Source organism: Elephantulus edwardii, unplaced genomic scaffold (genome assembly GCF_000299155.1).
Source record: "Elephantulus edwardii isolate Elephantulus edwardi_28Jun2011 unplaced genomic scaffold, EleEdw1.0 scaffold00033, whole genome shotgun sequence".
NCBI lineage: Eukaryota > Metazoa > Chordata > Mammalia > Macroscelidea > Macroscelididae > Elephantulus > Elephantulus edwardii.
The window spans coordinates 8,813,017-8,836,322 of record NW_006399783.1 but is presented as its reverse complement, the minus strand read 5'-3'; the positions used below and the strand labels follow the sequence as shown (position 1 = coordinate 8,836,322).

Sequence of the window (23,306 nt, the reverse complement as noted above, 5' to 3'; positions counted from 1 at the left end):
TTAGGGGGAGGGATTGTATAACAATGAAATAATTTTTCTAGTTTTTCTTTTACTTTTCAAAGAGAAGAGTGAATTGGGGGAAAGCGGGTGGGCAGGGAGAAAACTGCAACAATGAATGACTGGAAACCTTAAGTTTCTGTAAACTTTCATTAAAATTGATAAAAAAGAAAAAAGAAACTAGTCTAGTGGGAGAAAGAGACTTGTCAGCATATCTTTATGCAACAGAGCTTCACACAGGCTTGGGGAGATGTAGTTAGCAACATCTGGGACACTTCCTGGACATGCCAGCCACACTATATTTAAACCGTCTCTTGCTGAAAACTACCCCATCTACAGACTCATCGAGAAGATCATGGAGTGTCCAAGTAATGGGTCATCCAGTCCAAGACAACAGAAAAGATACTTTCAAAAATCTGGCTTGCTTGAAGGATTGTACTCATGGTGCAAGAGTTTTCAGCCCATGCTGTTAACTCTCTAAGGTTTAGACTGTGGGATAAGTCAGGGCAATGTGGCAATGAGGTGGGGAATGAGAGTGCCTGGGAGACCACATGAGCCCTTAGGGTCTAGTTTATTTTCTTAGTTCTAGTCCAGGCATATCTAGCTTGTGCAAACCTTTGTCTCTTGCAATCAGATGGACCAATGACTCCAGAGGTCAGGAAAGGCTTTACAAGAAAAAAATTGCTCACCACTGGAGGGCGAGTAGGAGTGCATTAGACGAAGGGATCAAAGCCTATGCAAATACATGGACATGTGAGAACTACAAGGCTTTGGATACAAAGTCAATGGGTCTGATAGAAGATCAAAAGTTCTGAGAACCTTTCCTCCTGAATGTGCTATTTCCTTTATGCCGTAGATTGGGATTGTGAACTAATTCATGGTTGATCCTACAGTAGCATTTCCAAGACTGTAAATCACAGAAGAGACTGCCCATCTTTCCCCTGAGGAGCACTGGTAGATTTGAAGTGCCAGAGAGGTGCCACTTTTAGGTCAGCGGCACAACTCCGTACAAAATACACCACCGGAGCCCTTTATTTCCTTTAAGGAAGCTGAGCTTTAGAAAGAAAACCATGCCATCTTCTGGGTGCCTGTTTCTTCTCATATGCACTCATTCCAGTTTCCACATGAGGCCTCCTGGGCTCCAGCTCCCAGCATCTGGTCCAGCCATTGGCTGTGCTGTGCTGGGGGCTCACTGGGGCCATGGCTCCTCCCTTCCATGGATGTTTATTCTGAACTAAATAGCCAAGCTGGGTAGGCTCATCACACAGCTGAGCTCCCACCAAATTCACCAGCTGGTTTTCATGCTGGAAACTGCCCTATTAGTCAGCCTGATTGTCTTGTCTCTTTTAATAAGGGAGCAGCAAAGAGAGGCAATTGGGAAGCACACTTATAGTGAACACATGTCTGGAGTGAAGGACTCTAAAACGACCCTCCCTCGCCGTATTGCCATGGAACTGGAACCAACTCATAGCTGGCCCTCTGTTGGGTTTCCAGAGACTATATGTTGTATAGGAAGAGATTGTCCATCATTCTCCTGCGGAGCTGCTGGTGAAGTCGAGTAGCCTGCCTTTGGGTTTCCAGTTCAACTCTTTACCCACTAGGCCATCAGAACTCCCACAAAAATCCTGTGCATGGAAACAAGTAGGCATGTGTCACCAGGATGACAGATAAAGGAATGGCAGCATCATGATAGATGGTGAAGAGACTGAGACTGTTAACAGCTTTAGTTTGCTTGGCTTCACAATCAACACTCTTGGCACCAACATCCAAGAAATTAAAAGGCATATTGCATTGGGTAAGTCTGCTTTTAGGGAACTCTCCAAAGTACTGAAGAGCAATGATGCCACTCTGGAGACTAAGGTGCACCTGATACAGGCCATGGTCTTTGCAATTACTTGCTATGCATCAGAGAGCTGAAGAATGACTAGGAATGACAGAAAGAGAATTGATGCTTTTGAGTTGTGGTGTTGAAGAAGAGTATTGAATATACCATGGACTGCTAAGAAAATGAACAAGTTCAGCCCAGAGAGGGTGAGACCAGGCTGCTCCTTGTAGGAAAGGATTCTGAAGCTTCGTGTGACATATTTTGGACATGTTGCAAGGAGGGACCAATCCTTGGAGAGAGACGTCATGCTTGGGAGGGTGGAGGGACAGCACAGGAGGGGAAGGCCCTCTATGAGGTAGACTGATTCAGAGCAGAGTTTAGGGCTACTGAACATAGGGTCACTATGGGTTGCAGGTGACTTGACGGCACATAACAACAACAACAACAAAAACAACTACGGAGCGAGTTTGCACCTGGTGGTGTGAACAGTTAACATGTCTGCTAACTGAAAGTATGAAAAAAATGGTGGATATGAGTCCACTTACAGAAGCCTCTGAGGAAAAGCCTGGTGATCTGCTGTTGAAAAACTATCCGCTGAGAGCCGTATAGCATACTCTTCTGCTCTGATACAAATAGGGTCACCATGAGCTGCAGGAGACCCAACAATGGTTTTGTTGTTGTTTTTAAGAAGGAAATTCACACTTTAAAATTAAGCTTCTGAAAAGGCCACCAAGCACAACAGCTGTGAGTTCATGTTCCAGACACTGGCCAGTCTCCTCTCTGCTGAGTACATGACATACTAGCAGGTACCTGGAATATTCCTTTCGCAATCTGTTCTCTGGGAAAGCTTCTAAACCCGGCTGGTCCTCACACTTCCAGGAGAGTGTCTTGATTGTGGTTAGGCAGGGGAGACTTCACTGCATATGGCATGTCCTTCCACATGCTCCCAACTTCCTCTAATGTTACTCCTCACATAAAAGGCAACAAATTTCCAACTGCCTACAGTCATTCCATCCAGGGCTTCATCTTTTTTGCCCTTAGACCACCTAGTAAAATAAAGTCTCTTTCTCCATCTGAACTACTTAGCCTGATTTTTTTTTCAAGCGTCTTGCAGAGGGCCACTGTCTTTTCATACTTAAGGGCTCCCCTCAGACTGTGAGATGAGAGACAGGATTCTTATGAACATAACAAACTAGTCTTCTATTTCACTTAGAAAAACCTTAGCAAGTACAACATATAGAACAGCAGATCCACTAGATGCACAAAAAGTTTTGCAAATCACACTATGGAGAAACCCTGGGTAGAGCAAAAGGTCATACGCCCACTGCTAACCAAAAACGTCTGTGGTTCAAATCTACCTAGAGATTTCACAGGAGAGGTCTGAAGACTTGCTTCCAAAATGTCAGCCATTGTGAACCCCATGCTGTACTGGTTCCCCGATATCTACTAGACACACATAGAGTTTCTGTGCAATGGAATTCACTCAAAGACAACTGGTTTGCGCTTTTTGCTTTGGCTTACAGGGGAATATCTTAGCCCTTTAACCTATGTTTGTTAACATTAACTGAAGATTACCACAGGGTATTCATTCAGTGACTCCAAATAGGATTTAACCTCAAAATATTCTTTCCTAGAGAATTTTGTGGGGTCATTGTTCCATGAAAAGTATATTAAGGAAGTCCTGACTTTAAAAATGCCGTTTAATTTTTCATCCAGTCATCATCAGTGACAGTAGAGATGGCAGAGTCAGTGGCCACATGCGCTAAAAGTAATCTAGTGAAAATCCTATGGATCAGAGTAGTTGAATCTGCAATTGATTATGGAAATGGCGCAAGATTGGGAAATGTTCTGCTCTGTTGTACATGAGCTCACTAACAATCAGAACTAACAGCAGTGCATGTTATATTGGTAAATACCCAGTTAATGTCACTTATTGTCACCATCATAGTCATCTTTAGTATTAGACAAAGATATAAAGTAGGAAAATAATGCAAGGAAATTCATTTAAGGCTAGGGAAACAGAAAAACAAATTCAAGTAAATTCTGACTCAGAGTGATTTAATAAGACACTGCAGAACTGTCTGTGGGGTTTCCAAGACTATAAATCTTTAAGGATGCAGGCTGTCCCACTTCCTTCTATAGAGCAAAGTAGCTGGTGGGTTCAAGCCCTGGACATTTTGGTTGGCAAACAAATAATCTAACCACCTAACCACTAGGGCTCCTTGTAAAGTAAGGTAGTGCCTGATGATCCTAGACTCAAACTCAAACTCATTGCTGTTGAGTCGATTTCAAGCAATAACAACCCTCTATCTGGTTTCCAAGGCCACAAATTTTAATGGGAGCAGAATACTCTCTCTCTCTTCTGCAGAGAGGCTGATGGATTTGAACCAACAATCTTTTGATTAACAGTCCAACACATAATGTACTAAACAGATAAGGTTCCTTAATTACAGAGATATAACTAAACAGGATGGGACTAGATCTCATAAAGGGTATGACATTTAGTATGAGCTTTGCAGAATCAACAGGAGTATAGACGGCGCTGGCAGACAGGACTGTGCATGAAACCAACAAGAAGCAGGAAGAAGCCTTACACTTGGACCAAGTAGTTCAGGTGAGCTGTGAGAATGACAAGAGTGGTGAGTTGTGAGAAGGAGGTGGAGGTGACAACAGCTGAAAAGTTCTACAAAAGATCAGAGCAGAGAAGGCCTCAAATGCAGAGTAAAGGGCTTTACTGAATGTGGATTAGGAAGCCTATGGGCAGGTGAGAAACAGCATTTCCATGTTTCAAGGAAAATTACTTGGTGGCAAAACACAAACACGGTCTGTAGAGTCAGAATGCTGCTGTGCTAGAGGTAATGGCAGTGGTTGGGAAGGGGGTGGTGATAAGGAGGCCAATAAGGGGTGAAACAAAGTGAAGAGGTGGGCAGAGAACATGCAGGGAACAGCTATGTCAGCCTCAACTGGGTTTGGAGAGCAGCTTCCCTAAACTGAACATTGTTGTTGTTGTGTATTGTAGAGTCAGAACCAAACCATAGCTGTCCCTCCGGTGGGTTTTCAGAGGCAGTTAATTGCACGGGAGCAGATTGCCCCCACCCTTCTCCCATGGAGCACCTGGTGGCCTCGAACTGTGTGCCTTTGGAATTGCAGCGCAGTTTCTTGCCACTAGGCCACTGGAATTTTACCTCCTAAAAATAAGCATCTCCTGCACTGTCTGTGGCTTCTAGTGTGGCTGAGCCCTGAAAATGGTCTCACCCTTCAAGTTTAATTGGCCTTTCAATGAAAACACTTGGCTAATGGCCTTTGACTTGTCCAGTGGTGCTCACTCCCTCCATGTGGGCCATGTCTGCCCATTCACAGGCGAGACACACAAGCCCCTCCTGAGAGGTGCACCTCTAGTCCCCTTTTTTGTCAACTGTGATGCATGGTCAAGGCTGACACCTCGTGTAAGCTGACTTTTCCTAGTTCTTCATAGCTATTCCAGATGAAATACTACACATGTGAGGTTGGGGTGGGTGAGAGGGAGAAGGTCTTTGAAAAACCTTTAGAAAACAACGAAGAAGGGAGGCAGGATCCTTAAACTATCAACAAAGGGGTCAAACAGACTCACAGCAAGAAAGTGCCTTTTAATCTCGGCCTCTAGCAGAAGCTTATGATAGAATACTGACCAAATCTAACCTGCCAGCTTGTTCCAGACACATGAATAAATGTCCCTCTCCCAGGGCTGAGCCTCTGAATGGTGTTCAGGCAGATGGAATGAGGACATCATTATAGGAAAATGGGCTGGGGACGAGGGGTGCTGGCCTGAGCTTCCAGGCTCATTTGTTACCTTTTTGAAATCCCCGCTCCTTTGATATTCACACAGCATCATGTCAAAGAAGATTGGTATGGTGGCTTTCCGCAACTCAGTCTCCGGGATGAGCGTCATCTCTAATATGGGCCCCACCATGCCGGGGATGAAGCAGATTTTGTTCTGGCCTGAAAAAGAAGATGGGCAAGGGTGTATAAAACCATTTCAGGGCACACTGGGGCCCCTCAGAATAAGCCTAGCCAAAGAAGAAAGGAAGGCATGATGGGGGGGGGGGGAAACAATCGTTAACATTGTTTACCGGGAGCCAGGCACCATTTTGAACACTTTACATATATTAACTCTGGGAAGAGACTCATGCATCATCTAAAACGAGGCCCATTATTGAGGATAATGACACGGGCGTATGTAAAACACTTCACTGTTTACAAGGATTTTCACCTGCATTATTTCCTTTGCAAATACAGCTCTGATTTACTATGTTAGCAATGGCTAAGCACAGGGATGGCTGAAAAATACGTGCGACTGCGACACCACAAGCCGAGCATCAGAGATTTGGGGAGCAAGCTTTTAACTAGTGGTTTTCCAAACTCAAAAACTCATTGGCTTTGAGTCAGAGCCAAGTCATAGCTCACCCTCCAGAGGTTTCTGAGGCTATAAATCCCACAGTGAAAGTTTATCTTTCTCCCTTGGAACAGCTAGTTCATTTTAACCACTAAGGAGACAGACTCTTTGAGTTAATGGCACTCCAGTGCGCCTCCTCAAATTGGTTTGATAGCCCATGAAAATTAAGGGTTGACATTAAAAACCTACTGTAATAGTATGACCAGTGGAAACAATACTCAGACTAGCCCTGTGTAGACGAGCTGATTCTGATTTTGATTCTGATTCTGTGCTACAGGGTAGAATCTCTTGAAAGAGTTTTCTTGGTTATTGAGATTGTACACAGCTTTAGTTTGCTTGGCTCCATAGTCAACAGTCTTGGCACCAGCAGCCAGGAAATTAAAAGGTGCATTGCCATGGGAAAGTCTGCTGTTAGGGACCTCTCCAAAGTACTGAAGAGCAATGGTGTCTCTCTGGAGACTAAGGTGCGTCTGATACAGGCTATGGTCTTTGCAATCACTTGTTATGCATCAGAGAGTTGGACAATGACCAAGGAGGACAGAAGGAGAATTAATGCCTTTGAGCTGTGGTGCTGGAGAAGAGTATTGAGAATACCATGGACTGCTAGGAAAACAAACAGATTTGTCCTGGAAAGGGTTAAACTGGGTGGCTCCTTGGAGGCCAGGATTCTGAGGCTCCATCTAACATACTTTGGACATGTTGTGAGGAGAGACCAGTCCTTAGAGAGGGACATCATGCTTGGGAGGGTGGAGGGACAGCGCAGGAGAGGAAGGCCCTCTATGAGATGGATTGATTCAGTGACTGGGATAATTGGGATGGAAGTGTCAGAGACAGTGTGATTAGCACAGGACAGAGCGGAGTTTAGGGCTGTTGTACATAGGATCGCTATGAGTCGCAGGCGACTCGACGACACATAACAACAATATAAGCAGATTGGCTAGTCGTTCTGGCATCACGTTGTTTAGTGGGTTCAAACTACCAATCTTTAGGCTAGTAGTTCAATACACACCATTTGTGCCACTGGGTTAAAATCTTGTTGATTCAAATAGAAAATTATCCAAGAAGTCTTGCTGCTCCTGCTTCATTTCAAGGTAACCTTCTTCCATTGTTCCCTGCTCTCTGATTCTAGAGGTCACGACCTTGTTCAGTGCCTCAAACTCAACTTGTATCTTCTATCTCAAGACCTGAGTACACACAGAATACCACTCCCTGCCTGTTCCCCAACACTTCCCTCACTTTAGCACCTGATTTCTTCTATATAGGCCCATTTCTCTCTCCCATATTAGATCAAATGGCACTTTCTCTGAAAGAAAAGCCCCTCACACACCCTCTGACCCTCACCTTTTTCCAATATCCTGCCCTGGCTGCAAGTACCCTGCCCTCCTCCGCAACCGTATAGGGATGATTTCTGTATGCAATCATTCACTAAGGTCTGCTTCTCCTGTGGAGAGCTTCATCAAAGTAGAGGCCCTATCTGTTTTCTCACCGTTGTATCTGTAGCACTGAGCACACAACATGTTGATGTTACTGTTAGCCACCAGTGAATCTACTCTCCAGCCTGCTAATAGTGATTCCACAAACAGCAGGGGGAGATGCTGCTGGGTACTGCACCATTCCTGTGATGGGTTTTGGATTACACTGTTGTGATCTGTAGAGTTTATTGGCTGACTTTCAGAAGTAGGGTGTAAGGTATTTCCTTTGAGTCCATCTTTATCTGGAAACTATACCAACCTGTTGAGTATTACAGCAACACACAAACCTACACTAGCAGATGGCGGTGGCTGTGCCTGGGGTTTACTGACTGGGAATCAAACGTGGATCTCTCACATGAAAGCCAAGAGTTCTGCCACTGAATCACCATGGCATATAGACCATTAACTGTCAAGTGAAGAAATGCATTGGTTCAATTCCTATGTGACTTGGATTGTTGTGGTTACGTGCTGTCGAGTCGACTATGAAACAACAACCCTATGAAGAAGAGAGCTAAATTCTGTACTATCCTAGGCCATCCTCACACTTCCTGCCATACTAGTGCCCATTGAATCAGTCATTATGTAAACTCACTTGATTGAGGTTCTTTCTCTGTTTCATTAATCCTCCACCTTTCCAAGTATGATGTCCCTCTCCAAGGAATAGCTTCTCCTAGCAACATGCCCGAATTATGTAAAACAAAGCTTTATCATCTTTGCCTCCAAGGAGCACTCTACCTGCACTTTATTTTCTCCAAGACATATCTGTTTGTTCTTTTGACAGTCCATGGGATGTTCAGTTCTCTTCTCCAACACCACAGTTCAAAGACATCAATTCTTCCTCTGTCATCCTTATTAATTGTCCAGCTCTCAGATGCATGGCAAGTGATCAGAAAGACCATGGCCTGAATCAGATGAACCTTAGTCCTCAAACTGACATCATTTCTCCTCAATAAGGTGAAAGTCCCCAAATGCAGACTTGCCCTGTGCAATGCATCTCATGATTTCCTGACTGCTGGTATCAAGAGTGTTAACTGGATCCAAGTAAGATGAAATTATTGGCAATTTCATTCATTTTTCCATCTATAAAGATGCTGCCTATAGGTCCAGTGGTAAGAATTTTTATTTGATGTTGAGATGTAATCCATATTAAATCATATTCTTTGATCTTCTGCAAAAAGTGCTTCAAGTCCTCCTCACATTCAGCAAGTAAGCTTGTGCCATCTGCATAACGCAGGTTATTGATGAGTCTTCCTCTGATCTTGATGCCACATTCTTCTTCAAAGTCCAACCTCTTAAAGTATTTGCTCAGCATACAGGATGAGTTGTGGGATGAAATAAAGAATATCAGCCATGACGAAAGCATAAGATGATTACAAAGACAGAAGAGAAAGGAAAAAAACCAAAATAGATGTCCCAAGAGACTATGAAAACTGTACTAGAGCATCAAAAAACCAAAATTAAAGGGAAAACAAGACAAAGTAAAAGAGCTGGAGAGAAGATTTCACAGGGCAGCTAGAAAAGACAAAGTAAAGTATTATAATGGAATGTGCAGAGAGTTGGAATCAGAGAATAAAAAGGGAAGACTTTGCCTGTATTTGTTAAGCTGAGAGAACTGAAAAATATAAGCCTTGAGTGGCAATATTGAATGATACTATGGGCATTATATAGAATGACTCAGAAAGCATCAAAAGAACTGACTGACACTGAGAAATTTCAGGAAATACTATGTGAGTGGAAGTCAATGGTAATGAAAGAGGAAGTGGAAGCTGCATTGAAGGCACTTGCGAAAAATAAGGCCCCAGGAATAGATAGGATACAAATTAACATGTTTTATCTAACAGATGAAGCCCTGGATGCACTCACCAGTCTATGCCAGGATATTTAGAAGATAACTGTCTGGCCAAAGGGTTGGAAGAGGTCCGTATTTGGCCCATTACCAAGAAAGGTGATCCAACAGACACTATCTAACAATATGATTAATAATACATGTAAGCAAAACACTGCTAAACATCATTCAAAATATGTCTTGAACAATACAGATAGGGAACTGCCAGAAGTTCAAACAGGATTTAGAAGAGGCTGTGGCACCAGGGAGATCATTGCTGATGTCAGATGGATCCTGGATGAAAGTAAAGAAAACCAGAAGAATGCCTATTTGTGCATTATTGACTATGCAAAGGTTTTTGAGTATGTGGATCATAACTAGTATGGTTAACTTTAAGAAGAATGGGAATTCAAGAGCACTTAAGTGTGAGAAACCTACATCTAAAATAGGAGGCTATTGTGCAAACAGCACAATGAACACTATATGTTTTAAAATTTGGAAAGAAGTATTCTGTAGACTTCTGTTATGAGGCCCTTGTCTGCGATTGTATTTCCAAATGTTTGTTCCCAGTTGGTAGGTGTTCTTTTTACCCTATTGAGAAACAAAGGTTTTGATGCACACAGGGCTTTACTGTTTAGAAGATCCCACTCATCTATTTTATCCTCTTCAGATTGTACATTTCTGACTGTATTTGGCAGTCTATTTATACTGTAGATTAGGCCTTCTAAGCTTGATCCCAGTTTGCCTCTTAGGAATTTTTGGTTTTGGGCTTTACTCCCTGGTTTCTGATCTACCTTGAGTTGATTTTTGTGTATGGCGTGAGATGTGGATCCTATTTCAGCTTTTTGTAGATAACAGTCCAGTTTTGCCAACACCATTTGTTGAAGAGGTTGTCATTTCCCCATTTGATAGGTTTGATTTCCTTGTTGAATATTAGTTGACCATAGATAGCTGGGTCTACTTCTGGTTCTCAATTCTGTTCCTTTGGTCTATGTGACTGTCACTGTATGAGTACCATGCTGTCTTGGTTACTATCACTGTGTAGTAGGTTTTGAGATCAGGGAGTGCTATGTCTCCCACTTCATTTTTGTTTCTCAGAAGTGTTTTCCTTACTTGGGATCTCTTTTCTCTCCAAATAAACGTGACAATTTCCCTTTAGATCTCCTTGAAAAAGGAATTTAGTATCTGTATTGGGATTGTGCCTTGAATCCAGGTTGGGATTCCTCTGCAGCAGCCAGATTCTACAGAGGTTTATTTGTGGGTTCTGGTGGAGATTACGGTGGAATGTTTACTTGCCAATGGGTATGAGTTTATTTGATTCAGCCTCCTATTTAAAAATGCATTTGGGCCCAAGGGCCTGTGGTTTTAATTGTTTTTGGTCAGTCTTCTAAGTGGTATAGCACTGGTCTGTCCATTTGCTGTACAGAGGTAACTCATGGCTACTGTGATGCTAAACACACTAATGTGTGTGACACTAATGTGTCAAATGCGATAACGTTTACCCATGGTGGACAGTGTTTAGTGGAGCTCCCCGATTAAAATAAGCTTTGAAGCAGGAATGGGATTCACTTCCAAAATAGCATGCCTCTAGAAATTCTATGAACTGTGCTCAGGCCTTAAGTTCATAGGGTCGCTATGAGTCATCTACGACTCGACGGCACTTAACAACAACAATGACAATAACACTGCATTGGACATGCAAATTGCTTTTGGTAGGACTATCATTTTCACAATATTAAGTCTTCCTATTGGAAGTTTAGAGAATACTCCTGGCCTTTCACAAGAAAAAGATTGATAACCCAATTACAAAATGGGAAAAAGACATGAAAAGAATTATCACAGAGGAAGATATTTGAATGGCCAACAGAGACATGAAGAAATGCTCAAAATCACTGGCAATAATAGAGATGCAAATCAAAACCACAATGAGATACCATTTTACTCCACTAGCAGTGGCAAAGCTTAACAGGACAGCAAGTAATAAATATTGGAGAAGATGTGGTGAGATAGGAACTCTTGTACATTGTTGGTGGGAAGGTAAAATGGTAAAACCATTCTGGAGGGTAGTTTGGCACTTCCTCAAAAAGCTGAACATAGATATTCCATATGACTCAGCTATTCCACTGCTTAGGATATACCCTGAGAGAATTAGAACTGAGGCACAAATAGAGACTTGTATACCAATGGTCATAACAGCATTATTCATCATCACAGAACATGGAAACAGCCCAAATGTCTAACCACAATTGAATGGATTGAGAAATTATGGTACATTAATGCAATGGAATACTATTAAGTCTACAGAAGCAATGATTTTGTACATTATTACCTAATTTGGGAGGGACTAGAGAGCATTTATACTGAGTAAACTAAATCAGTCCTATAAGGACAAATACTATATAAAACTATTATTGCAAAATGAGTATGAAGATCCAAGGACGGGGAAGGGTGGAATTAGAGGAGTGAGGATGGATGGGGTGGGGAGGGGTATTTAATCATTAGGTCACACAATTTGAAGGGAGGTAGTGAAGGAAATGGGAAAGATCCATTGTGTAAAACAATGTATTCGAACTTTTTAAATAAGCCAATATAAAATAAAACAACAACAACAATTTAGAATGGACTGTGTCGCAGTTGTATTCTTTCTCCATACCTGTTCAATTTGTATGCAGAGCAAAATATTTCAGAAGCTGCATACCATGAAGAAATATGTGGCATTAGGATTGGAAGGAGAGTTATCAATAACCAACATAATGCAGATGACAAGCAAGCTTGATTGCTGAAAGTTAGGAAGACTTGAAGCACTTTTTGCAGAAGATCGAAGAATATAGCCTTCAATATAAATTACATCTCAACATCAAGAAAACAAAAATTCTTACCAGTCGACCCATAGGCAGCAACATGATAGATGGAAAAATGAATGAAATTGGTACCTTCATCTTAGTTGGATCCACAATTAACTCCCTTGATACCAGCAGTCAGGAAATCAGGAAATGTATTACACTGGACAAGTTTGCAGTTAGAAATTTCTTCATCTTATTGAGGAGAAATGATGTCAGTTTTAGGACTAAGGTGCATCTGATTCAGGCTGTGGTCTTTCTGATCACTTGCCATGTATCTGAGAGCCAGACAATGAATAAGCATGACAGAGGAAGAATTGATGCCTTTAAGCTGTGGTATTGGAGAAGAGTACTGGACATCCCATAGACTGCCAAAAGACCAAACAAATATGTCTTAGAGAGTATGTAGCCATAGTACCCTTTAGAGGCAAGGATGATGAGACTTTGCTTCACGTATTTTGGGCATGTTGCTAGGAGGGGCTCTTCCTTGGAGAAGGATGTGATGCTTAGAAAGGTATAGGGTCAGCAAATGAGAGGAAGATCTTCGACCAGGTGGATTGACACAGTGACTCTCACAATGGGTTCTAATGTGTCAGGAAATGTGAGGATGGTAATAGGACAGGGTTCAGATCTGTTGTTCATAGGGTACTTATGGGTTGTACTCGACTTGACAATGGTACCTAACAGCAGATTGAATAGTTATGTAGAAAGAATACAACCCTGATGCACTCCTTTCTTAGTTTTAAAGCATGCACTTCACCTTTGTTCTGTTTACACAATATCCTCTTGATCTAGGTATAGGTTTTACACGAGCACAATTAAATGCTCTGGGTTTCCCATTCTTCTCAAATTTAACCACAACTTATTATCACACACACAATCAAAGTGTGTCTTGGCATAGTCAATAAAGCATGAATAGATATTTTTCTGATATTCTTTGCTTTTAGCTAGGATCCATCTAGCATCATGAATGATATCACTTGTGCCACAGCCTCTTCTAAATCCTGCTTGAACTTCTGGAAGTGCCCAATCTATGTACTGTTCTAGATAATTTTTGAATGATGTTCAGCAATATTTTGTTTGCATGAGTTATTAATGATACTGTTCGATAGTTTTCCATATTCTGTTCAATCACCTTTCTTGGGAATGGGACAAATATGGATCTCTTTCAATCTGTTGGCCAGACAGCTGTCTTCCAAATATTATGACAAGCTTAGTGAGCACATCCAGGGCTTCAACTGTTAGTTGAAACATGTAAATTGGTATCTCATCTATTTCTGGGGCCTTATTTTCTGCCAATGCCTTCAGTACAGCTTCAACTTCTTCCTTCATTATGTGACTTGCATATGCACCTTAAACAAAATTCACTTGTTGAAAGGTCATGTGTCTGTATGTCTGCATGTCCCAAGCAGAGAGCTCGGCATAATCAGGACTCAGTGGCAGAGGCAATGCGGCGAAGTGGCTAAGGGCATGTACTGCACATTGGATCCATTAGTAGATAATTGCTTAATATCAGCCAAATTTGCCTCACTGTTTGTTCTCATTCATAGCATGAAGATGATGTAGCAGGGGGTTGTTGGGAAGAATAAATGGATTAGTCTTTGCGAAGTACCCAGAAGTGTACTTGGCACGAGGGACGAGAGACATTTAGTATAAGCTATTATTGTTAGCTAATACTGCTTGATTTCTGCTAATATTATTGAGGAGCAGTGATGTCAATTTTAAGGCTAAGTAAGGCATGCCTGATTCAGAACATGGTCTTTTCAATCACCTGATATGCATCTGAAAGCTGGACAATAAGTAACGATGACAGATGAGAAATTAACACCTTTGATTTATGGTGTTGAAGAAGAGCACTGACTATCCCCTGGACTGCCAAAAGAATAAACAGATATGTTTTGGAAAAAAGGCAGCCAGCATAATCCTTGGACACAAGGAACAAAGCTTTATCTCACATACTTTGGATATGTTGCCACAAGAGTGTAGTCCATGGAAAGGGACATCAGGCTGGGAAAAACGGAAGGTCAGCAAAGGAGAGGGAGACCTTCAATGAGATGGACTGACACAGTGACTCAGTAATGGGCTCAAATGTGTCAGAGATGATGAAGATGGCTCAGGATAGAACAGGGTTCAGATCTGTTGTTTACAGGGTCACTATGAGCTGTGCTTGACTTGACGGCAATAAACTATAACCGTCCTGCTTGAAGTCTGGACAAACTGAGCCATGAAGCCTTGCTGAGCAGAACTGAGCAGACTCCTTAGGATACACACAAGTGCCATGAAAAGGGACCAAAGGAACATTCAGGAAGAGCAGGAATAGTTAAGTAACTTGTGCTTCAAGCTGATACTATGCTTTGACTGCTGCTGCCTTTTGTTCTTCCTGATTTTTCAAGCCTGAGAAACCCACCCTGGGTTTCTCTGTCATCAGCATGAACATCTGTGCTCCCCACCAGGGGCAGAGAGCTTCTAGGGGTGCAGATACTCAGGCGGTATGGTGTGCAGCCTGGCACTCTAGCTTTTGATTAAAGCTTGAACAAAGGCACCAAGAGAAAAAGCAGCAAGAAAATGAATTTTCATTTGACCTAAATGAGGCTTAATGTTGGAGTATTTCCCCAGAATTCAGATAAAAAGGTATCATCCTAGGAATGTCTTAAGCGAGGGAGAATGAATAGGGGAAGTCAGAAAGAGGGCTGAGTGAAACATAAAACCACTTTTCCAGAATATCAGCTTCATTATACAACACTTTCGGATTACACTTGAGCCTCCCATTTTGGCCTAACTAGGGGAAAAAAAAATAAATAAAATCTTACTTTCTGGAAGGTTTATAGTAATTGCTAATCTAGGTTTCTGATTTTGTCCTTCAAGATCCTTTAAGTCTTTTTCAAACCACACTGGGGTTTTAAAATTCAAAGTCGAGCACAATAATAGTGTGAAGGTAAATGGGAAACTGTCAGATAAACCACCATGGAATGGAGAAATTGCTTATGCAACAAAGGCCTTTAGAATACTAGAGGGCATTGGGTATGATAAGGATATATTTAAGATGGTTTAAAATGAAGGGCAGACATGCTGTAGACCTGGGATTTCTTAGTTGCTTCTGACCTGCATTCTTTGCACTCTGCTGAGAAAGACATTTGTCCTACTCGGGGGAGAGAAGAAAGACTGGGCTCTCTAAACGCAGTGTGATCTCAACAGCTTGGACAAGGATCCCTACAGAAATTTTATTCATTTGTATCAAAAACTGGATTTTTTTCCATAGGCTTTTTCCCCTCTTCTGCAGTTGTTGTGCACACACAGTTAGTAACACTGATTACATTCTTTACAATGCACAGCTCTCCCTGTCCCTTTTCTGAGCTGTTTTTTCCTCATTAACATACAACTCACTACCCCCTCATGTTCTTATCTAATATTTCAAGTTGCTGTTGGCAAGTTGATTTCATTTAGATAGGTCTTAAGGGAGCATAATGCTCAAGGCAGACTTTTTTTACTAGTTAAACTAAATTATTATTTGGTTTCAAAGAGACTTCTGGGGGTATTTTTGGTTTAAATTTTAAACATTATCTCAGGGCTCTAGGTTTAGTGGTTCACTCACCAACCATGGTCATCAAAACTCTAGGAGTCCATGAAAATTTTAAATTTTCTATTTTATTTCCCTGCTTTTCATCAAGATTCTTTTATGGAATCTTTGTTCAAAATGTTCAGTAATGGTAGCTGGGCACTATCCAATTCTTCCGGTCTCAATTCAAAGGAGAAAAAGCAGCAGCTGTTCCTGGATGCAATTATTCATGCATTCTGCCTCCTCCTCTTCTTCTTCTTCATGACTCTCCTTCCTTTATTATTCCAGGTAAATGGAGACCAACTGTTGTTCAAAAATGGAATTAAACACAATAGGCTTTGTGTTCAAGTAATGTAAGTGAATACATATGCATGCATGCATAATTACATATGCAAACACACAGAAATGATGTTTGTGCCTAATTGAATACAGATTAATTTAGGGGAAAACAAACAAATTTTAAAAATTCAACCAAAAAAACCAAAACCAAATAGAGCAGAAGAAGTAAATGTCATTCAGGACCATACTTGCTGCTGCCCTTAAAGTAAGGTAAGGACTTGATAAGATAGACTCTTTCATACAGTCAAAAAAGGATCTTCCTGGCAAGACAAGCCATGCTACTATTTTTTGCTGGTTTTTAAAATTATTATTATTGTACCAATTTATTTACAAAATAGAAAATATCATTTGACTCAGCAATTCCACTACTGGGATATACCCCAAAGAAACCGTAACTGGCACCCAAGCAGATATATGCACTTCCATGTTTATCATGGCTTTGTTGACAATAGCAAAGAGTTGAAACAACCCAAGTGCCCATCAACAAATGAATGAAGAGAGAAGCTGTGGGATATTCACACAAAGAAAACACTTTTTAAGAGTCAATAAGCCAGCAGACTAAATCCAAATGCTGCATTACACAGGCTTCGGAGAAAGGATCTAGTAGTAGAGTTGGGAAGGAGGGTGTCTGCTCCCACATGCTCTTGCGCTTTCTTTTCTAATCTGTGCAATGGCCTCATCTATCACTCTTCTCTGAAGTAGACATTAAGACTGCACCTGAAAGGCCTCAGACAGTGATCTAGCAAGAGAGCAGTAATAATACAAAGAAAGCAAGGCAAACCTCTGTGAACCTGGTGAGGGTGAGGATGGCTGCACACGGTCCAGAAAGAGCACCCTGACGGAGAGTCTTAAACAAGCTGTTGTTGAGTCAACTTTAACTCATAATGATCCCACCTGTGTCACAGTAGCATGGTGTTGACTTTCTGGGGTTGATTTTTCATACACAGTTTGCCAGGCCTTTCTTTAGAAGCACCTCTGGGAGGTCTTGCAACTCCAAGTTAGCAGCCAACCATTTGACCTATTATTTTAGCCAAGTGTTAACTCTGTGCACCTCCACAAACTTGGTGGTTTAAAAGTAACATATATTTTTATCTCTTTAAAAAACTTTTTTTTTTCTATAATTATATTTTATTAATTTTCATAAACATTTACAGAGATTTTGGGCTTCCACTCATTCATTGTTGCACTATTCTCTCTACCCTCCTCCCAGTTTGTTCTTGTCCAAATGCCACAGTGCTTGTCAAAGCCAGTTCTGATTAATCTTCTTTGTCAGTGTATCCTTTGCCATTCCCTATCACTCCTCCCTGAGAGAGACTTCACCCTGAGTCATAAGGAAAAGGGGACGGCGTATTCTCTTAGCTACTTCCTGCTGAAAAGGGACGCTGTGGGTTTCAGGGTGAAGATCTTCTCTCACTACTCTAAAAAGGGCCCCTTTGGCAGTAGGAAACACATAGACTATTATGGAGATTGATTTTGGAATTCAGATGCACTCTTATTGATTGTGCTTGGCTGTACATGTACATATCCTTGAAGATGTATCATGGGAGTGTTGCAACCTAGAAGACACAAATTTGACTAACAAGTTAAAAACTTTATCATACTATACTGGAGGTCAGAAACCAGAAATAAGTCTCACCGGGCTACAATCAAGTTGTCAGGATGTTTGAGCTCCTTCTGGAGTGCCAGGGGAGAATCCTTCTCCATGCCCTTTCTAGCTCTCTGAGACTGCCTGCATTTCTTGGCACAGGGCTCTGCCTCCATCTTTAGAGCCAGATGTGTGGCATTTCCAAATTGCTCTCTTGCTTAGATTCTTCTGCACCCTTCTCTCTCCCCTCCCTTACAGAGTCTTCCGTGATTACATTGAGCCAACCCCCTGCCATCAAGCTAATTATTATTCAAGGAGACACTCCACTGGGTTTCTGAGGCTGTAAATTTTATAGGAGACTATCTTTCTCCTGCAGAACGACTGGTACATTTGAACTCCTAGCAGTCTGATGTGTACCACATTAAGCCACTTAGGAGGGAGCTGTGGTGGCCTAATGGTAAGAAGCTATGTTGCAATCCCAAAGGCATGTGGTTCGAATCCACCAGCTGCTCTGTGGGAGGATGAGCAATCTCTTCTCCTGTGAATTACTTCCTCTGAAACCTGTTGGAGGGTTAGCTGTTAGTTTCTACTCAAGGGTATAAAACAACATACTAACTACAATCACTGGTGATGGGCAGTCTTCTTCTACAAAGATTTACAGCCTCAGAAAGCTGCTGGAGGCTTTCTTAGAGTTGAGACTTGATTACCGTGAGAGGATGATTACACTGGCCCCTCCAGGATAACCCTGGATAAGCATTCCCTCTCAAGATCCTCAAATGAATCACATGTCCAAAGTCCCTTATTATCACGTAAAGTCACATTGTGATAGGCTCTGAGGATTAGGACATGGACATCCCACATCCCTGGGACAATATTATTCTGCCTACCACAGTGTTCATCGTTTGTTGTTGAATGAAGGCATACATGACTAGATGGATGGATGTGTTAATGGGTGGGTGAATATCTCTGTTTGGGATTTCTTCCCATCTCTTCTGCCTCTTCCATTCAGCTAAGGGGATGTCCTGTGATGCACTGTGTTACTCACCAGGGCTGCCTGCCCCTTCCAGGTTCTCCTCTGCAGAGCAGGCTCATTTCCTATCCCCTCCCTCAATCTTCCCACAACTCCCCAGAGAGCAGCACAAAGTTAGGTGCTCTAAGATGTTTGAAGGCAGTGGTTCAACTGCACTCTCAGCTAGAAAGTGCCTTTCTTGTTTTTTTTCTGAATTTTATTTTGTTTTATTTTGGATTTCCATTCATTCATTGTTGCACACTTTCCTCCCTGCCCCCCCACCCCCAGCTTGCTTTTCTCTTTGACAAGTAAAAAACAAACAAAAAACTCTTTCATTGGAAAGTGCCTTTCTTTCCCAGGATGACTATTAACAGGGTAGCCTGTAGCTAACCCCAGTGCATGTGGGAGGGTTAAAGTATAAAGTCATTTCAACTCCATGTGCATTGCCTCACTCTGAGCAGAAATCAAATGTGATGATACTATATAACCCAGAATAGTCCGTGACATGTGGCACACTCAGAGCACACATGGCATTAACCCCTTTGTGACCAGCCCTGGTAGCAATTTATCCCCACCAAACCCTCCTTGCCTACAGTCCCTCACTTCTCCAAATACACACACAAGTGCGCGCGCGCACACACGCACACGCTCTCCCTCATACCTCATATGCATTTGTCTAGACTTTCTTCTGAAGAATGTTAAACACCCTTCAGGCCTGAGATTATAGTTTTGCAATTAGCTGTCTTCTAATCACGGGGTTGCTCAGATCTCTCCTGATGAGATGAAGATGATGATGATACTGATGTTCATCACGGATGATGAGGCTGCCCAGATTGCTTGACATTAAAACACAATTTAAAAGCACTAACTTGGATGTCGTCGTTGAAAAACATAGTTAGTTCGCTATTTCACATCCTTTGAAAATAATTGGCATATTCTTCTTAAAACATTATCTGTAACAAACAATACTGAACTTAGGGTCAAGAGACGGGCTCTCCAACCCCAGCTCAGCCTCTGATTCATGCTTGACCTTTGGGATGCCCTGGGGCCGGTAGCTCGATTTACAAAATCAAAAGCAGGGAGTTGATTTAGATGTGACAAAAATCTGACAAATGTGATCCAATTAAATAATAATTCCTTTTCTTTTTTTTCTTTTCTTAGCAAAAAGTCTAGTGGAACTCTAGGGGTCTAATGAATCTCTGGTGGAAAGGAGTTGTGTTGACAACTCAGGAGCATAAGGTTCAAATCCACCAGCTGCTTTGTGAGAAAAAGATAGGCAATCACTACCCAGGCAATTAGCTACCTGTGAAAGCCCACCGGAGGGTCAGTTATGCGCTAGTTCCAACTTGACAGCACACAATAATAATCCAATAGCAAAATGTCAAAAGAGAGTCCAAAGTTGCCTTTTAAACCCCAACCTGGTGCTTTTGTCCTCATGATCATATGTATATGGTATTTCCAGGCATCTCATCTTCTTCCCAGTTGGGAAAAGAAGAAAGACTTGGGGGGGGAAAGAAGGGTGTTTCAGATCTACCCGCAGTTCTTCAGGAGAAAGACGGACAAACTCCTCCAGTACAATTTGCAGCTTCAGAAACCCACTGAAGGGTCAGTCATGAGTTGACTCCAACTCACTGTCAATGAGTTTTTAAGTTCTTGTTCAGAGCAGTTTTAACTTTACAAAAGAGCATGCAAAAACACAAGTGAGTGCCTGTATGCCCTTTCTTCCGCCTGCACACTATTTTTGTTACTATGAGTATCCTGCACTAGTGTGACAGGTTCACTACACTTAGAGAACCAAAACTGAAACACTATTGACTGACAATCATAGTCCACAATGGGCTAGCGTTTTGTGTTGCACATATAGTTCTATGTGTTTTGAAAAATACATAATGTCATATTGTTCACCATGTGAATATCCTGCCTTAAAAAGGCTCTGTGGTCCACCTATACCATTTCCTCCTTTCTTCTTTTTTTAATGGGAAAATAAAATTTTGCGGAAAACTCAAATATATTGCTGTCAATTTGAGTATTTGAATCAAGTGGTACTTATCTGTTACAAGACATTATTAACTGAGCAAATTGCAATTCCTCCAAATTAGAGTCTTAGTTAGCCAGGAAGAAGGCAAGAAAGGTTATTGAATGGGTAATCACCAGAGTCAGCTAAGGATGACATCTAAGTTTTACTCTACTTTGGATATTCCATGAATTGCATTTTAAACCTTTATCATTACCCAGCATAGGGTTCTCACTAGATTGATCCTTAACTTTTACAGGATTTCATCTTGGTTAGGATTAGTAGATTAACTTCATTAGCATATTAATGCCAGAATCTGGGAGCTGAAGGGTAGATGGGGGGGGGGGAATCACTCATTTGCTCTACTTTTCTCTTCATTATTTAATTCCTCCAAGATACAGGCCAGGGAAGGCAGTCAGAAAAGCTATTTCAGGATAGTACTCTTCTGTGTTTCTTCTCAGGAGTCAGGCCACGAGGTTAAGAGGGGCAGCCACCTTGCCCAAGTGCCATTTACTGCTTGTTTCCTGTGGTGCTTGACTGTAGCTTTGGTTTGTCTTCTGTTCATAACACCTTCTCCAGTGATATCATGCTGGAATTACTCTAAGGGACTACTTCCCTCAATGGATGAGTGGTAGGGGCATCAGTGAAGAGTGCTCCAAGCAAGGCCAACAGCATGGTGTTCTCTGTGACCTAAGCACTAGCAGTGAGGCAGGAGAGGAAACTCAGGAAAGCAGTGTTCTAAGGGGCTGTTGCACCCCATCCTGGACTCCTAGATTGGCTCTGGTACCCATATTTCTCTTCCTTAGTCCTATGAATTAATACCTTCGCTGGTGGCCTAGTTATAAGGGCTATGCTGCAATATCCCAAAAACACATGGTTCGAATTCACTATTTGCTCCATGGGAGAAGGATGGGCAATCACCTCCCTGGTGATTAACTGCTTCTGAAAATCTCTGAGTGAAGGACGATTCATAGTGACCGCTCCACACATCAGCCATATATATTAATATATAAATGTATATATGTTGTTGTCGTTGTTATGTGCTGTCGAGTCACCTGTGACTCATAGCAACCCAATGTACAAGAGCCTTAAACTCTGCTCTATTACTTGCCAACCTCACTGTCTCTGACACAGCTACTCCCATTACCCCAGTCACTGAACCGATCCACCTAATCGAGGGACTTCCTCTCTTGCACTGTTCCTCCACCCTCCCTCCCAAACATGATGTCCCTCTCCAACGACTGGTCCCTTGTAACATGCCTAAAGTATGTCAGACGGAGCTTCAGAATCCTTTCCTCCAAGGAGCACCCCGGTTTCACCCTCTCCAGGTTGAACCTGTTTGTTCTCCTAGCAGTCTATGGTATATTCAACAAGGAATGAAACTCGTAAATATTGACATACTAGGTATTGGCAAAGGGAGATGAACTGGCATGGGGCATTTTGAATCACACTATCTACTATGATGGAGATAAAAAGGTGAGGAAAAATAGGGTTGCTTTCATAGTTAAAAAAGTAAATTCTGGATCCATCTTGAAAGACAATGTTGTAAGTGACAGGATAATACCCATACACATACAAGGAAGTCCAGTGAACACTACCATCATTCAAATATGTGCACCAACAACCATAGCCAAAGAGGAGGAAATAGAAGATTTCTACCAACTTTTGCAGTGAGACATCGAACAAACTTGCAATCAATAATAATGGGTGACTGGAATGCAAAAGTTGGGAACAGAGAAGAAGGATCAGTAACTGGAAAACATGGACTTGGTGACAGAAGATGAAGCTGGAGATAGAATTTTGTACAATCAATGATTTATTCATTGCAAATACATTTTATAAGAAACATAAATGTAGGCTATACACATGGATTTCACCTGATGGTATGCATAGGAATCTGACCAATTATATCTGCAAAAAGAACCCCTGGAGAGGCTCAATGTCAGCTGTCAGTTGAAAATCAGGCCAGGTGCTGATTGTGGAACAGACAACCAACTACTCATATGCAAGTTCAAGCTGAAGCTGAGGAAAATTAAATCAAATCCCCCGAAACCAAAATTTGACCTTGAGTCTAACCCACCTGAATTTCAAAACCATCTCAGGAACAGGTTTGCGGCCTTGAACACTAAAGAGCAAAGACCAGGTGAGCTGTGGGAGGATATCAAGAATATAGTCCAAGAATAATGTAAAAGGTCATTCATTACAAAGACAGAGGAGAAAGAAAAGACCAAAATGGATGTCAGAAGAGACTGAATATTTTAGTAGAGGGCCAAGAAGCCAAAGAAAAGGGAAGAAATCAAGATATTAAGGAGCAGAATAGAAAATTTCAAAGAGCAGCACGGGAAGACAAAGTAAAGTATTATAATGAAATGTGCAAAAAGCTGGAATCAGAAAATCAGAGGCTGAACTCAC

At 41.8% G+C, this 23,306-nt stretch overlaps 1 protein-coding gene across 1 annotated transcript in view; it reads right to left on the bottom strand.

The window, feature by feature from the left end:
• The window catches only part of DOCK2 (dedicator of cytokinesis 2), a 736,392-nt gene that overhangs the window by 85,652 nt on the left and 627,434 nt on the right, over positions 1-23,306 (bottom strand). The window contains exon 33 of the mRNA XM_006884420.1: positions 5,652-5,800. Coding sequence (XP_006884482.1) covers positions 5,652-5,800 — 149 coding nt within the window. The remainder of the gene's footprint in view (positions 1-5,651; positions 5,801-23,306) is intronic.